This window comes from Poecilia formosa, unplaced genomic scaffold (assembly GCF_000485575.1).
Source record: "Poecilia formosa unplaced genomic scaffold, Poecilia_formosa-5.1.2 Scaffold3, whole genome shotgun sequence".
In the NCBI taxonomy this organism is placed as follows: Eukaryota; Metazoa; Chordata; class Actinopteri; order Cyprinodontiformes; family Poeciliidae; genus Poecilia; species Poecilia formosa.
This window is the reverse complement of record NW_006799942.1, coordinates 2,903,351-2,921,060: the sequence shown is the minus strand read 5'-3', so window position 1 is coordinate 2,921,060 and position 17,710 is coordinate 2,903,351. Positions and strand designations below refer to the sequence as shown.

The window sequence follows — 17,710 nt, the reverse complement described above, 5'->3', positions numbered from 1 at the left end:
ACATGACATATCTTCAGCCAGGTTTTGAAAGAAAAAAACAACAACATGAAAATCACAACAGCGCTCAGGCAAATGTGTAGAAATCTTTAGAAGATATTTAATTTTTTATTGCAGTCGCATAATCTGACTGAAGAATTTAGAAAAGAATCCAAAGTTTAATTTCAGTATTTATTCAGTGAGGAACCAAATCCCAGGTTTCATAATTGCTGCATACAATACTAACAAACACCTTCTGCCAACAGGACAGCCTGTGGCTTTTTCCACCAGATCATTATTTAAAACGTCCTGGTATTTCAAAGAGATCATGATGCAGCCAAACAAGATTCCCGAAACCTTTGAATGAGATCATACAGAGCCGCAACATCACAGATCTTCAACTGTACTTAACGCCGGGCAAGAAGTGGACACATGGTTAATCTTTTCGTCAATCCCATCTGTAATGTTTGTTTAAAAGGATCTTTATATCCTGATTGATTTACAAATCAGAATGTGATTTGTCCTGGTCAAATCATATCCAAAAATTGTTTAATTTAAATTTCAAAATTTCAATTAAACATGTGAAATTTAAAGACATTTTTCTTATTGATGTTGGTTAACTCCACACTAACAAACTTAACTTACTAGGATTTTTCAATTTTATAATAATTATGCTACCGCAATAAAACACCACTTCTTCTAGGATTTTTACACATCTGTAGCATGGAGTCCAATAATCGGTAACTGTTCTGTATCTCGAAAGCACAACGCAGTATTTTCATACAACTGGAACTCATTTCTCCTTTCAAGTAAATTAATAGACATACAGACAGACAATGTGCTAAATTAAAAGTCCAGACCTCAAATTCTTTGCATATTTTATTTTTCTTATGATTTTTTTTTCCCAACTCACACATGTCATATTTTACATCTTTGCAATAAAACATGAATACAATAGTTTTTTTTTTACGGTTTCATAGATCCAAAAATATTTAAGCTTTTTTTTTTTTTTTTTTGGATACGTAAGTTTGAACCTGTCGATAGGAGTATGTGCATGTGCGCGTTTGATCATGATGGCTTCACACATACAGTACGTGTCACACGCTGTCCTCCCTCCTCCCCGCCGTCTTCTCTATCAGCTACAGAATCATGATATTGCTTACAACGGTGAGGTTGTAAAACTGAAGAATCACTCATGAGCTCAACGGTTTTTAAATACAAACATCAATGCACAAATAATCCCCGAAGGAAGAAAAATAAAATAAAAAGTGGAGCCGAAGGCAGCCGACCAGAAAGAACCAAGCTAATAAATAATGATATGTGATTGGTGCAAAGTGCAGATACAAAACAAACTTTTACACTGAGTTGATTCTCTTTTTTTTTTCTTCCTCTTTTGTTCTTAAAATAATCAACAAATGTGGGTATGTGAAGGTTTCCTTTGCACTTTCGGTCCCATTCAGCCCAGTAAGTCTCCTGCCAAGCTTGAATCAAGACTGTATGTACATATTTGACAAAACAATCACCAAATATACAAAGGAAATCATGTCGGTCTCATGTTTGTCATCCCCAGTGGCACGGAAAAAGAGCTCCTTGTCATAACCGTCTCCAGCAAAAATGAACAAAAAGGGAAAAATAAATCACCGTCCTTGATACCACCATTTTTACCATCAGTCTTGTCGACATTATAATAATTATTACACAGTATTTTACATACAGCAAGTCATTAATAAATTAAAGGTGAGAAGCGCAGTTTGTGTAGTGAAAGAACAAGTGCAACTCTGAAGGGAGAAGAGCCTTATTTACATAAAATCTGATTTGGGGTTTAAAAAAAAAAACTTAGGCAATTAAAATGAAACGAAATAAAAACTAAATCAACACTGGGTAATTTTTCAGGAGAAAATTTAAGATCGAGCCAATTTCACCAGCTTCTGGACAACAGGTACAGGCTGGTGCGTTAGTTTAGAGGCAAGAAAAGAATTTGAATTTATAGTCCACCCAAATAATTAACAAATACAACTCAGAGAAGTCAGAAATCAAACAAGAAAAAAAGAAAAAAAACGAAAAGGAAAAAAGAAGACTTGAGTATGTGTGATGATTTAAACGTACCAGGAACAGTGAAATCGATCTGTCCTGTGAGGATCAACCTCTGCTTCACTGGTTCTCTGCTCCTATGTTGCAGTCACTGTGTTGTATTATTGAAGCAGATTTCAGTGCGTATCTTCTTATTAAGCGTCTGTGGTTACACACGTGTGCACATAGGAAACCATTCCCACTAGCGCAGTCGCATCCTCACTGCAAGGGAATAGAGCCTATAGGTCTGAAACTAAATTTTCCTTTGTCTCGGTACCTGTGGTTTCCCCCCTTCGTGTCGCTGAAGCACAGCAGCGATGCAGAACTCCTTCCCTCGTCCAACTCAAGCCGTCCGCCTCAGTACCTGTTCTGGTGTTCGTAGTGCCAGCGGTTGAAGTCGATGTTGAACGCCACGATGCTCCCAGAGGCCATGCCGGTGATTAAAGTCCTGTGGGGCAGAACGCACAGGAAGAACAAGTCGGCAACATCAACAGGACTCATTTCCACAGGAAACAGGAGGCATTTGTGTATTACACAACAAATAATCAGAGTTGTGAAAAAGTATTTTCCGTTCTTACCGTTTTCTTCTGTTCTCACTTTTTTGTCACATTTAACTTTACTACCTTATATTTTTTTTAAGAAATATACTTTATCAAGGAGAAAATTATTATCCAAACTAACCTGGTCCCTTGTGGAAAGATTAACCCCCTTTGTTTATCACAAATTAGGCATCTACAAAAGTCAAGTTCAGTCTTAATAGCCACACCAAGAAGTCGCTTATGGAAGTTTAACACATTCAAAACAAGCAGCTATTAGTCTGAAAGGCAATTGAAAAAGGAATAGCAATTATAAAACTTTGTTTTTTCAAAAGTGAGAGTTAGTGGAGAAAATATGGAAGTGACCGACTTCTACAAGTCAACAGTGATTTGCTGTAATCTTTCAATTCTACTCTTCACCAGAAATCTGACGGTCCAGATCTTAAGCTCATCTGCCTTTGGGTTATATGGCAGGATAACAACCTGAAGCAAACTGAGAAATCCACCCATGAATGATCAAGGTAAACAACAGCCATGACTTATAGCAATTTTCTAAGTAAAACAGGACAGCGATGTTAAAAGACTCATCACAACAGTTGTTGCCAAGGGTGAAAGCTACTAGCTTTGAGGCAGTGTGTTTCTCTCTGTGTGGAATTCAAATGACTTCACGGCTCCATTTGAGCCTACTTTTTCCTGCATTTCTGTGTACCTCTGGTCATGCGAGAGGTCCATGGCCCGGATGCCGGCGTCACAGCCTGGATAGATGTACAGCTGTTTGAAGTCACAGGCCTGCCACACCTCCACCACCCCGTTGTCCCCTCCAGTCACCAGGTTCTGCCCGTCACTGCTCAACAAAATGGCCTGAGGAGAGGTGCAAGAGGTTAAACAAGGTTTGATGTGCGGATGAACAACTACATCCCGTTTACGTCAACAGCAGCCTTACTCGAGAGGAATCGTTGACTTCCATTTGCGCCAGCAGTTTGCCATTTATGCTGAAGTTGCAGAAACGACCTCTCTCGTAGTAAATGATGCAGTGTCCCTCGCTGGACACGGAGATGAGGCGAGGCCGCATGCAAAGCTCCGGGCCCTCCAGGGCCCTCAACAGGTCGCCTGTGATGGTGTGGACCAGGCACGGGCCCTCTGCGGAGCGACAACAAAAGTAACTTAGTAATGTCAAAATATTTAGAGCCAAACAATATGGGCCGCTTTAAGATCATAAATGTTCTGGAGGGCCTTTTGAGCCAGAATGTATTGATGAAACCCATTAGCAAACTGCTAAGACAATAATAAATAGCAGTCCCTGCATTCAATAGGTCCCTCTTAAAATTAAATAATATTGAACATTTTTTAATTTTGATCAGTCCCTCCAGGGTTCCATGATTGCTTTTGTGATTTTTTTTTTTGTAATCAAAATCACAGATTTTGCAGTGCTAATTTAGATAAATCTGCAAGTTATTTTGCAATATTTGCACTGAAATGTGACTTTTTTGCTACTCTCGTCGTATTGATCGTGAACTATATAGTAACATAAATTAAGACTAATGAATTAGTGAATTTCCATGATCATGAAATTCTGAAAAACTGATTGAGGGACTGATTGAAGTAATCTGGTGTCTGTAGTCTAGAGCAGTGGTCCCCAACCCCCGGTCCGTGGACCGGTACCGGTCCGTGGACCAATTAGTACCGGGCCACGCAAGAAATAATTAAATATTTCCGTTTTATGTATTATTTGAGTCTGGAGGATCTTTTATTTTGAAAATCCTTAAACCGCATTCTCGGTTACTTGCGCGCCAACAACACTGAGCCCACAAGCAGCAAAACGAGTAAGAAACGGATCAGGTGTCTTTGGAAAGTTTCTTTACAAAGGGGAAAAGGCCCAGAGAAGAGACAGGAGGATGGATTTATCCCGGACCGGTAGGTGAGTCCCACATTACAAGCCGCTCTGTGTAACATGCGGCAACCGGCTGCTAATGACGCAATGAAGCTTCAAACTGCTTCGCCACGTAGAGACCAAGAAGGCTGTGGATATAAGCAACACTTCGGGTGTCATTGTCTCCATCACTCCCAGATGGAACCGTCTCGTTGCAGAGAAACAAGCTCAGGGCTCCCGTTAGTCTTTATCGTTAGTTAAAATTTTCACGAAAGTAAAATGCTCGTTTTTGTGGCGCGTCTGTATCTTATTTTGAAGGGATATGTAAATGTTACCATAGCGACCAGAGTCAGAGAGCGTTTGGGCCAGGGGTCGAGAAGAGACGAGTAGAGTTTGTGAGTCTTAAGTCTAGTTTAGACGGCAAGATTTAAGGATTGTCGGCCGATTCTCCAAACCTCTGTGACCACAGAGCTGATAAAAGTACAACAGGTTCAATCGGTTCGTGTGTCCAAGGCAGGAGCAACACGAACCGATTCCAGTCACAAACATCCCGATTCCAGAAGAAAATCCACAAAACCCCCCAGCATAGCATACGGGAATTTAGAATGACCAAACACGGATGACGATGTAGAAGCAATAGTGATAGTTTGTGGCAATAGTGATAGTTTGTGGAGTCATTTTAAGAGATAAAAGAAACAAAAAGAAAAGGCAGTGGATAAAAGATGTGAGCAGCCGCTCTATTTGATGCACTATGATTTGGAGGCGACTATGTTTTTTCATAGTTAACATTTTTAACTGAATAAACATAATAATGACCTTTACATATAATAATAAACATTTCCACACATCATCTCTGATATCCACCGGACTCTCAGTTGCGCGATATGTCAGCTGTTTGGGATTCTCCTCTGTTCTGACATCACCGCGCTTTCTGATTGGCTACCTGTCACATTCAGCAGGTTGCACTCTCGTTCCCAGTCAGGGTAAACCCAACAGGCAGCGATAAAAAGGCCAAGACAACCCAAATTGTGTATATTCAGGATTTAGCAGGAACACCAACATGCAGAGGCCTTATCTGACGGTTCACCACGCCCCCGGGCCGCAGCAAAATTTTCCAAGTCTTGACCGGTCTGTGGTAATAAAAAGGTTGGGGACCACTGGTCTAGGGGGCCACATAAAAAGCTATGTCGAGACAGATTTGGCAAGTTTGACACGCGATTTAGAGTGTTTGCTTGATTTCAGATGAATATATAAATGACACAAACCTTTGGCTCCACTAATAACCAGTCCCAGCTCCGCGCAGACAGAAACACACACCACTTCATGGTCGTGTCCCGTCAGCACCGCCCTGGGAGCCGGGTAGTCACCTGGAGAAAACACATCATCACAAAAGTCAAGCTCTTAAACTCTTCACATCCTCAGAATTACTCACAACAACCATTTCCACTCACTGTTATTAGGGTTATCTCCTATTATATGATGTCGTCCACTCCAGTACCACAGAAGAAGAGTGGCGTCTCTGGAGCCGGACACGATGTAGCAGTCTCCTCCGATGTAGGACTCTGACCGGGCCAGGCATGTCACCACGTCCCAGTGGCCAAAAACAATCTGGGTTAGTTTTCCTGCAGAGAAGCAGAGGGAGGGCACTGTAGTCGGCGCGCGTCCTCTGCTGCCACGACGGAAGGTCGTGGCAGCTTAACTCCGGGATAAAAATAAACCATGGTAGAACAAGAAACAAGCAGGTTGAATGAGCACATTTCTTTTTTCTAAATCCTTTCTATCTGTAACAAACAAGCTTTACAAGCTGAATAAAAACACAACATGTTTGTTAAATATCCACACCACCAACCAGTTTCAGTCGAGTAAACTCGGAAGCTCTTGTCCCAAAATCCACAGACCAGGATGTAGCGGTTGTCGGCGGTTACCACAAAGCAGTGGGTGTTAATCTGGATACTCTGGTCCACCAGGTCAGTGATCTGTCGCTTGTTCACACCTGAATTGTTCGCTGCATGGAAGAACAGGCGGGTTAACAATGCATAAAGGAGGACAGTACGGCATGGTTTAGTAATTAGCCACGTTATAAATGTGATTATTACACGTACATCTGCAAACATACAGTTCAGTCTTGAACATATGCTAGTAATGTTCTTAACACTATAAGATGTTAAAGTGAAAAAAAAGTGTACATTTTTTTTTAACCTTATGTTTGCATATAATTGTTGTTTTCAGCAACAAAACGACCCAAATCATTGCACACCTGAATGATTCCGACAAAATAAATATACCTTCAGCATTTAAAAGAAGAAATTATACGTTTTTAAGTGGATCACACTGTTAGAGAACTTAGCCACTTGAAAATGGGAAACATAAAGGAACACAGAAATGAGGAAAGGGAGATGCTAGTTGTTCCTTAATAAATCAGGAATAACCACTCAACTACACTTGCTTATATCATCCTTCTTTCATGCCAATTACAGTTGATATACCAAAATCATAGAGTGGCATACTGACACAGTGCATCTGTCCTCTTAAAACCGCTCTACAAATGTTTGTCCACTGACCTATGAGAGGATCCATTTCTATGGGTAGATGATGAGCCTGTTCTAGAGAGTATCCTGGAGCACCACGGAGGCCTGATTGGACAGATGTTACAGTCACGTCTCTGTATGAGGGATTTTTGTCGAGACAAAATAAAGTTCCTGCACCGCTCACCGACTGTGTTGTGCCAACGGTTTACAGCAAACAGCCGGCTGCACGTGACGGTGACGGCCGCCGGGATGCTGAGGTGGGGCAGCGTGTTGGCTGCAACGTGGGTGACGGGAGAGTTGGAGGGGAACTTGAGCACCATGATGACATCCTGCTGCATCTGATCCTTAAACATCAGAGGGCTCTGGGGAAGGAAACACTGGTGAGACAGACAGAGAGGAAAGAGAGGAAAGGACAGATAGAGAGAGGAGAGAGAGAGCAAGAGAGAGAGAGAGAGGAGGGAGAGAGTTACAGAAAGAGATTGAGAGAGAGATAGAGAGAGATAGAGAGAGGAGAGAGAGAGCAAGAGAGAGAGAGAGAGGAGGGAAGGTCAAGGAATACAATGGAGGAAGGGTTGGAGATGGAGTGATAGGGAAAGACAGAACGGATGGGACAGAAGGAGGGGAGGGAAAAGGTAAATTAGTGGGAGCACAGGGTCAGAACAGGTTCACACACTGAGGAGGCTTGAGAGCTAGGAGAGGAGGTGGAGGCACTGGCTGGTCGGGTTTGGGACTGACAGGTTTGGGTTTGACATGTGGAGACACAGAGGCCTCACACTGCTGAGGTCAAAGGTCAAAAACTAAAATAATAAACATTATTACATACTGCTGTATGTAATAAAACCTCACTTGACAATGCAAGCAATTCAGCGAATGCATAAGAGTGTTGGTGGAATTGGACTAATTCAAAACTTATTTTTAAGAAAACAAAAAATAAAACATGACAAAAGAAACACTGTTCTGATCAATAAAGCTGGATAGTTGTTTTTGTTTTTATTTTTTGTCTGCAATCACTTTAAAGTCATTAAAAAACATGTCTGCTGTCGTCTCACCAGGTGCATGGCAGAGGAGCGAGGCGGGTGCGGCTCAATCAGCAGCTGGGAGGGAACCTGTCCAGAGACCTGAATCTGAGTCTCAATCACCTGAAGACAGCATAGACAGAGAAAGTTGCACATTTTTTAAAGAAATGAATTCTGTTTAAATCTGCACGTTAATTCAGTTAAGCAGTTAATTAATAAACCTAATAAAGTTTTTTAGGGAGGGGAGTTATCCAAGGAAATAGGCATGTCAGTGCCTGAAATTGATCATTTTGTGATTTTACAAACACAAACTTCAGTGTATTTGACCAAAACAGAAGACAGAAAAATGGAATTTATATTAAGATTAAACATCCAGGTAGAATCAGTTAGGTTATTTCTGAAGGTAGTTGCTTAATGCAGATTTTACTTGGGGGGTATTAGAGTTAAAGGGGTTGTGCAAGATGCATATACAGATACATATGCATCTTTTTTCTTTCACTTTACAATTATCCACTAAATGTGTTGGTCCATTATTTACATCAACAAAATACAAGTATAGTATATTTAAAGATTTTTGGGGAGATTTACACATCGACTGCATTTTTCATTCAAAATTGACCTGGGAGGACATGCACATTTTTATGAATATAGTATTCTACTGTTTCATATTAAATCATTGTGATGCTAACAACCTAGAGCTTAGTTCATTCTTGATAATGTGTGAATTTATCAACCTCTCGCTGTGCAGCATCCAGATTGTCCAGGTTTACAGCTCCCTCATAGGACAGGAAGTTGAAAACGTTGAGAGCTCGGACCGCCTCTGGCCCCCGCTGCTTGTAGCCGAAAATGAGATCGATCCACTGGTGAAGCTGACACGAGACGAACTCACTCTCCAACGCCTGAGTGGAGACAGGGGTAAAAGCGGAGAGTGAGAGGAGGCGAACAAGAACATAATTAGTTTTTGTCCACAGGTCGAGTCGAAAGGGGTTTGTGTATGTCGGAAAGAAGTGTGCCCCCCCTACCATTCTGTTTATGCGGACAAAGTCTTCAGGTTTCTTAGCCCAGACAGGAAGCTCCACGTCGCACACAGGAACGCCGTCGTCGCGCACGCCGAGTTCGTACTCGTTACTGTTCACAAACATCTCAGGCAAGTAGTAAAACTCTGGGATCAGCTCCTAGAAGACATGAAATGCATCATTTTAGTATTCTTCATTTCATCAATCTCGAAACTGTTGGTTTAAAACCTGCTAACAGCTGTCGAGAAAAGCCGACACGACTACTGTTATCACGAGTGAATCAGTGCAGAGTGGTTGTGATGGCATCAGATAATTATACGAATCATTAGATAATTATGAATATTTGTCATACATTAAATAAGTTGAAAATGGAAATACTGTGTAATTAAATAAAGTGAGAAAATTGATTCCTTTTAATTTGAACTTTCATGTTAAAACAGCATATCATGTAGATTTTTTTATGATTTTGTTGTTCTTGTGAAACTATCCACTGAGCAATAAATGAAACAGTCTCTTGGCTTGTCAAAGACCCCAGCATCTGATTGGCTCGCCTTTAAGCCAATCACATTTTATTTGAGGCCCACCTACAAACTGAGACACCAAATCTTTAAGGAACAAAAATACCGAGTAAATGATTGAAAAATAAAACAAGAAATAAATAAAAAAATTTTAAAGTTATTTACCTTTTAAAAAATTACTCCGTAGTTAATAATTAATTAAGTATTTAAGAAATTATAATTTTTTTACATAATAATCACTACACTAACTTCTCAATTAGAAATTATATGTAAATTATTTATAAATTCTACTTTTTTCTCAGAAAAGTATGCACTATATGTCAGCAATAAACAAACTCCAGCATGAATGAAAAATAATCAGAATTCGCCTTATTCAACTCAAACAACAAACACTGTTGTTGTTTTTTTCAATAGTACTCACATTTTTCTTCAGTACTCTCAAGAAAATGTTTTAATTTCTGAAATGCTTTCAAATAAATGGCTGTAAAACAATTTTGTTTAGCTCACTGTATTATCATGTCTCGGTGCAGAATCGTTTTATGTGAACTCAGTGTTTTCAGGCATATCAACTGCTGCCCTCAGAGACCTCTTCCCTCAGTCCAACAGAAGGTACCTTAACATCCGCCGTGTCCCTCTGGCAGTTCCTCCACGCACGGCCGATGCCAGCGAAGGCTCTCTCTGGATGGTCAAATTTGCCGTCGTTGGCATTCAGAAAAAATGTGGTGAAGGGCTCCTAAGGCCACAGAAAAATACATTTGTTATTGCAGGGGAAGCTTTTAACATCCAAAATGTTTAACGTGTGTAACGCAAACACTTACTATTCTGACCATCCACATCAGTGTGGAGTGAGCTGTGGAGTATAAGGTGGTGTAGTGGTGAGGGGGTGTGCTGTCATCATCCCATGTCTCGTAGCGCTCTGCATAAAATGCCGCTCGCTTGGGATTCAGGGCACCGATTGGCTGGAAAACACATATTGTCGCTCAAAGCCTCGAAGGAGCACGCATGGTAGCAATACTAATATAAACAGCCCTTTTTATGTTTTCGTCATGTAAAGCACTTTGAGTTGTATGGTTGCTGAAAAGTGCTTTTTTCAAATAAATTTTGCTTTACTTATTTTCATGTTTTCTAAAAACTGTACTGAAACACGATCCTGACCTTGGAAAGGTCTCTGAAGTTGCCGGGCAGAGTGAGGTCAAGCTCCTCTGAATCATAGTTGGTCAGGACCCAGGGGAAGACAGGATACTGGTTCAAATCATTATAGGTCCTCCCTGCAGGGACAAATGCCAAAGAACCAATATGAAACTCTGCTTCACTTAAAAGAAAGTCACGCAGTGAATACATGTTTGTTTCTGTCTTATGTTACCTATTAGTTTATTAGAAATACAGTGCCAGTTTACAGACATCAAATCATCAAATCCAGGTTTTGCATTTAATTAAGAACATGAGTGGCTCTTATGTTTAGAGTAGAATGATTAAACAACTAATATCTTCAAGTAATTTTAATCATTAATATTAGAGGCATCTATTTAATTTATGAACGTATGTATTTGAGCCCTTCAGCATAATTTTCACTCTGTGGATTAGAAAAAACAAAAACTCACAATAAATTAAAACATGTGCATCCCATTAAAATAAGCCCTTAAGAGTCCAAAATCGCAGGTGACTTATGTGTATGTTGAATGATTTACAAACTTCTGACAGGCAGGATTGGTAGGAATATTCTACTTGACTTTAGGGAGTTAAAATCAAATGTCTCTTTTATTTTGTTTTATGCCAGCATTTTAAAAGAAGAACTTCCTCATTAGCCAAAAATGGGTGCAAGACTGGAATAGAAATCACAATAAAAGCTGAAACTAAAACTTTATATAACATGAATGTATTTAAAACAAGAGCCATATTTAGCCATAAGTAATTACAGATCAGCCATTAAGACAAACACGGATAAAGTAAGTCAGAGCATAATGGCAGTGGCACAATAAAAGCAAACAAAAATAAATGAATTAAAAAATTCTGATAAACCATGATAAACTTCTGCTATGAAACTGGTTCAACAGATTCAAATGATTTGACTAAGAATGGAGAGCAAATGCATTGCACATGTTGGTGAGAACAACGGGTTGCAAAATGAATTTACCTGCAATAGTGTTTAGAAACATGAGGTACTCAAAGTTGGAGATCTCTCTCCTCTGCCAGCGCTGCGTCATGTTCGACGACTTGAAGAGCTGACGTGGGGTCGCCAAGGAGATACGCCTGAGATGTAAATGCAAACAAACACGGGATTTTTATTTTCAGTCCTTTTCTTATCCTAAAATGATATGACAGACAACACGCGTTTCACACCTGGCTTGTGGAAGTCCATAACTCGTTCCCACCCCGACCCGAGGGAGGCTATAGACGACCCTTTTGACTGTGGCCTGGTCAGGAAAGTTAAACATCACAGATGCTGGAAAGAAGCAGAGAAAACAAGACCAACATGTCAGGATTATTTAGTCCAAATTATAAAATTATGTACTTTCTGAAAAACTAATCATAAACTAAATAGGTGGTATACAGATAAATCAAAAAGGAATTACCTCAAGCTATAAGCATATTGAAACTATTTAGATATTTAATTCAAGTCAAGATTTTATTAAAAAACAGCCAAAAGTCAAACCAAAAATGAATCGTAACTTTATTTTCACAAACGTCTTCAGTCTCTCCTACACTCCGGTCTGGGAAATTAAATTAATACGTTGGGTTTTATCAAAAGGATCAAAGGGATCTGAACTTGTTTATATTTAAAAACAGATCTAATTGATATGCTGCTACTAATGATTTCATAAAAAGCATGTTAAGAATAAGCTTACTCTCTGGTAAAATCATTGCAAACTCACTTCTGTTGGCCATAAAGACCTCCAGGCCTGTGTTCTGCAGCAGGTAGCGTCTGGAGAAGACGGCTCGGATCTCACTGAACATCCATTTCCCGTGCAAACCCTCTGAGTAAGCCAGCACCTGTTGAGGATGGACGTCATTACAGCACACAGGAAACTACTCATCTTTCCTTTTTCTATTCTCTATCTGCACCTTGATGAGGGAAAAAAAAGTGCTTTCTCTTACTTTAGCATCCATCTTCTTGAATGTAGGATCCTCTTCATCAACTTCAAAGTAGATCTCTGTAGTGGTGATGGAGAGAGTGCCTCGAGCCACCACCACAGGGGCTACCAGCTGAGCAGGAGTACTCAGAACCACAGGGCCTGCAGGAGCATGGGGCAATATTAAATTATCTATTCATAGCCCTGACAGGAAGGAGGTCTATAGGAGCATCAAAGACATGGAGACATCAGAAGCATTTCAAACAGGTTAGGATTGATTTTTGATCTGCATTTTCCACTTTGTTTGCACCATCTGGTGTTAAAAGCATCAAGAGTTGATCTGTATCAGAATCAGATTTAGTAACTTCTGATTAACTCGTAGTAGGTCAGGTGAATCAGCTGGGTGGTTAGTGCAGCTGAACAAAAAACAACAACTTAAAGGTCCAACTTGCCTTTGGAGGTAAAAAGTCGAGGACGGAAACGAACTAAAAACGAGAGTCATATACAGTTTACTGCTCAGCATGACGGCGTGACTGCCGTGGAGTTTTTCTTTTGTGTCTTCGTGCGTCTCCACCTTACCAGCGAGGTTATCGATCTCTTTCTCCTGCAGCAGACTGACGGCGTCATCGTCTCCCTCCAGCATCAGCTCCGCCTCTGGGTTCTGGGTGACCACCGACTGACTGCGGAAGTTCTTCTTCGACTTAACACCCCCCTCCTCCTCGTCCTCCTCTGTGCCTGTGTTACACAGTCAGTGAGAAGCTGCACAAAGCTGACACCGGACACAGTTATTTATTTTTATTTATTTTTTAACAATAGAGCAAAAATACTGACCGTACTCATCCAGAGCTTTTAGTGAAATGTCGGCATGTGTGGATCCAAAGGCATTTCTCACAAATCTTCTCCTCCTCCTGAGATCGTCCTCCCAGTAGTCCAAACGCCAGAAGTCATGTAATTGGCTGGAGAAATGGGAGGGAAATGATGCTTTGAATATTTTTTCTAGTGGATAACATTCAAAGTGTGTATTCTGGGACATTTAAGAGATTAAAGTTTGAGATGAAGCTTTGTCTCAGGAGGCCTTTCCAACTTTACAAACACATTAAGCTAAACTTTTAAGTGATAAAATCTCACAAATGGACTCATTAATCTAGAGATAAGGAAAAAATATAGACTTAATGCATCTAAAAGACAAACAGTCAAAATCAAAGCACTGTGGATGCAACATTAAATTTTGTTGGTTTATCTGGGCAAACAGAAGTAAAATGCAGTTTGGAATATACATAATTAAAGGGCTTTAATGAAAATGTGAAAGAAAGAGGTTGTACACAAAAGAGGGAAGTTGAGGTTTAAACTTAGACAGGCACTGGTAACTCGGTTTTTTATCAGTGACTGAACCAGTGTAAACGCTGACAACACTCTTCAGTGTGGATGTTCCAGAGTGAAGAAGATTCAGTTTTCAGTATCATTTAGGTGTTGAAAAATAAATAGGGCAAGACGGAGAAATGGAGGAAGATTCTAGAAAGAAAACTACTTTCTACAGAGGGATGTCAGTTGGACAAATCCTAACCACTCTACTGTAATAAACTGCTTTCTATCTTCTGAAGAACTGGTTTGTTCACTGTTTTGGATTCAATACTGGACTGGGCTCTTGTTAGACTTTGACATTTTCCACTCACCTCTGTGACATTGTCCCCCAGGCTCCGTGCTTATTGGTCAGGATGTTGAGGATCTTCTGTTTCAGCTGGTTGGCAGTCACATGGTCTCTGTGCTTGGCAGCACTGATGAGGTGGTCACACATTTTCTCCTCCTCTCTGCGGTCCGCAGCATACTGAGCACAGTTAGACTGAGCAGAGGGAATAAGAGTTAGGCAAGGACCACTGGATGCAACTGAATGCATGGATGGTGTACATTGCCTTTTTGATCATATTTATTATGTACTTAGAAAAAAAATACAAAATTCCTACTTTGGTGCAGTAGAAGAAAAAACAGAAAGCAAGAGATAAAATGAATGAGCACTGCAGTGCTTTGTAACAGGAGATGGAGAGCCCCTGTTTACCTCAAACTCGGCGTGTTTGTGGACATCCTCGGCCCGCTGTCTGTTCAGGATGAACTCTGCTTCATTGGCAACACGAACAATGTGATCCTTCATGGCATGGCACAAGAGTCTGGCAAAAGAGCTCAGATGTCAGTAGCATAAATATTGGTAAACAAAAAAATCTTTCAGTTTCTTTGATCAAAATTGTCAGCAGAGCTAATAGCTGTGGCACTGCTGCATTCATTTCTAGGCTGTACATTTTAAGTGTTAAAATTATGCAAAAAAAGATTTGTTTATTTTGGGACTTCTCACAGATCTCTACCCGAGGAGGCGATACACATTAGGGTGACTGTAAATGGATGGGTGACCTTTAAGCTCATTGGATTACCTTCCCTCGTTGATGAGCTCGATGAAGGCCAGTCCAGCGTTCTTCTGAATGGAGTTCTGCCACTCCTGCAAGTGGAAGAAAAACAACAACATTGATATCTGCAAAGATCTTTTTAAAGCAGAAAATACAGTGCCTTAAAAAAAATCATATGGTGTCTTTTAAATATTTGGATATTTTTAACACATATTTTTGATTATGAAAGAGTTTTAATAGTTTTTACCAGTTATGTAATTGTGATTTCAATCAAAACCAACTGAGCCATATATAAAAAAAAAACAACAAAAACACTATAGCTAACTTTTTTTGTTCTCTAATTTCACTCATAATGCCTAGGCCTGATTACTGTCAGACGTGTAGAATATTAAAAAAATAAAATTTCTGACAAAATGAAGCAATAAATCATGTCCAAAGAGTGACAACATGGCACAAAAAAAAAGAAGAGGGACAAATTATGTTTACATTAAATCTATAACTGTACACTGCATTTACTTTTTGAGAATGTTCTTTTACACTTAATGGAAAGAAAAATTGTTCATTTATACACCAATGTCTTAAAATTTGTTGTGGGATTTTATGTAATCAAACTCTAGTAAGCTTTCACTGAAAGAAAAGGAAGCAAACAGAACGCTTGACTTGTTTAATCAATAACACATTAGCAATGTAAATTGAAAAAACAAAAAAAACGCTTGACTTGTTTAATCAATAACACATTAGCAATGTAAATTGAAAAAACAAAAAACAAAAAAAAAAAAAAACATTTTCATAGCTCTAAAAACATCACTACAATCACAACCATAAATTGCACAATTTTCCATTTCTTGTGCATATGAGAGGGGAAACTTTTCAAAGGATTTAGCACTGCTGCTGAAAGCCTGAAAACTATCAGCGCTCCATTAGCTCCACTGGCTCTTAAGGCCATCTCCCGTTACACCCCCAGCATCTAGGGGATCGATTTCTGGGCTCGAGTTTGCTCTCCGCGGCCCTCTAATGGCAGACAAGGCGGGGAGTCAGGGGTAATACTATACATGCTGACGAGATGCCTCCCAGAAGACAAAAAGGACAGGGAGTGGTGGGATGAGAGGGTAGAAGATGAAAGCATTTGCTACTGAAAACACTGAGGCCAGGAAAGCAGAAGAGCCTGGAAGTGTGACTGACGACGGAAAGGAGAAGAGAAGAGAGCAGAGATGGAGAGGCTGAGCACAGGAGAAAGACCAAGAGGAGACAACTTGAGCATGACTCCAAGAAGAAGAGCTCTTCTGAAGACGAATCGAAATAAACAGACTTGAAGATGTGAGACAGACTTCAAGTCTTCTTAAAGAAACCGGGTCGCCCAGCTCTGTAATGGTGAGTTTCATCCTGTCTTTTGATCGTCAAGTACAAAAAAAGAACCACTGGGTTTTAATGCATGAGGACAAAAGAACCAAAAATCCTCCTTCCATCAGTCAAGATCTGATATTTTACTGATTGTCTTTTTGTGTTTTAGGATTAGGAACATGCAGTTTTCTTTCTTTGTAAGCATGCATGTCAGATGAAGTCATATTACATCTGCAATGAGTATATTCTATAGTAATGAAATATCATTAACCTCAGTTTATGGATACTTTTACCTTCTTAAATCATCATAACAGATCAACAATCAAACATTCACAAATGCTACAAATGAGAAAAATGCGACAAAATGAAGTTTTGTGATTGTATAGAGTGTCAGAACATTAGAAAAACATTAAAAAGTTAATTTTTATCAAAATGTTACCCTGATAGATTCACTGCTCAGAGTGAAATGAGCCAAATCTGTTAGTTTTTAATGAAAATTAGGTTTCTCAGGAGATTTGATTATTACAGAAGACCAATAAAAACAATGAAGCTTGCTGACCATGTTCTGTACATTAAAGTTCATAATTGGTGAGCTGCCTTTACATAAAATATTGAATGCCATGTGACATGGCATGGAGATTAGGAACATGCAGTTTTTAGCCTTCAGTCTGAGTAAATACAAAGTACTGTTTGAAAACGAAATCAGCATCTCCATAAAAGTTGTCATTGTAATGTGTGTGTAATAAAAATGCAATTATCGCTTTTTAAAATTTTAAATACTGCAATAAAATGACATAATAAGCCTATTAATAGAGATGGTCCTGAATGAGAATAAGGTTGAAAGGTCACCAACCTGAGAACAGAGCAGCATTACGAGCTCCACCACAGATGTGCTCGACTTCATGCACACCAGACCTGCAGAACACACAAACACCACAGTCAGGAGTCTTTCTTCTCCTCATCTGACAAACACATTTTCCCAAAGCACAAAAAATATCAGTGAAGTTACAGAAGACTTAGCAGTTTGGGTTGCTATACAGTCACCATAGCTTAATTTACAAGAGGCATGCCACAGGGAAGACAAAAAGCAGAGAGATTCAGGAAGGAAGGAAGTGGAGGAGGAAGAGAAAGAAGGGAGAAAATTGAGAAAAAGGAACACAGAGACAGTGAATTACAAAACAGGAAGCAGGTGGGCAGACTGAGGACACATTTAGGACAACTTACAATTCAAATGATGCTAAATATAATCTGATCTAAAAACATACATCTCTGTCTAGCTAAGTTCATACAGTGCAAAGTAGTGACTTCATACCTGCTTGACGAATGAGTGAAGCAGATCAAAGACGCTCATTCACTCTGTGTTTCTCAAACACAC

General features: G+C 39.8%; 1 protein-coding gene across 3 annotated transcripts; it reads right to left on the bottom strand.

Moving 5' to 3' along the window:
* Positions 1-945: 945 nt before the first annotated feature.
* LOC103139956 (neurobeachin-like) lies at positions 946-17,288 on the bottom strand. 3 transcript variants are annotated; one of them, XM_016673073.1, is made up of 25 exons: positions 17,189-17,288; positions 15,022-15,086; positions 14,655-14,763; positions 14,275-14,441; positions 13,433-13,557; positions 13,181-13,336; positions 13,054-13,086; positions 12,627-12,763; positions 12,404-12,521; positions 11,871-11,973; positions 11,665-11,780; positions 10,686-10,798; positions 10,349-10,489; positions 10,144-10,263; positions 9,019-9,171; positions 8,731-8,895; positions 8,030-8,119; positions 7,165-7,357; positions 7,014-7,085; positions 6,302-6,457; positions 5,904-6,074; positions 5,718-5,819; positions 3,526-3,722; positions 3,292-3,443; positions 946-2,494 (listed from the first exon to the last, which is right to left on the bottom strand). In XM_016673073.1, the coding sequence occupies exons 1-25, from the start codon at positions 17,237-17,239 to the stop codon at positions 2,404-2,406; spliced, it is 3,096 nt and encodes a 1,031-aa protein (XP_016528559.1). In that variant the 5' UTR covers positions 17,240-17,288; the 3' UTR covers positions 946-2,403. The 3 variants fall into 3 exon arrangements, with proteins under 3 accessions (XP_016528559.1, XP_016528563.1, XP_007554905.1); XM_016673077.1 differs by having other exon boundaries at positions 7,165-7,342; XM_007554843.2 differs by lacking the exon at positions 13,054-13,086.
* Positions 17,289-17,710: the final 422 nt, after the last annotated feature.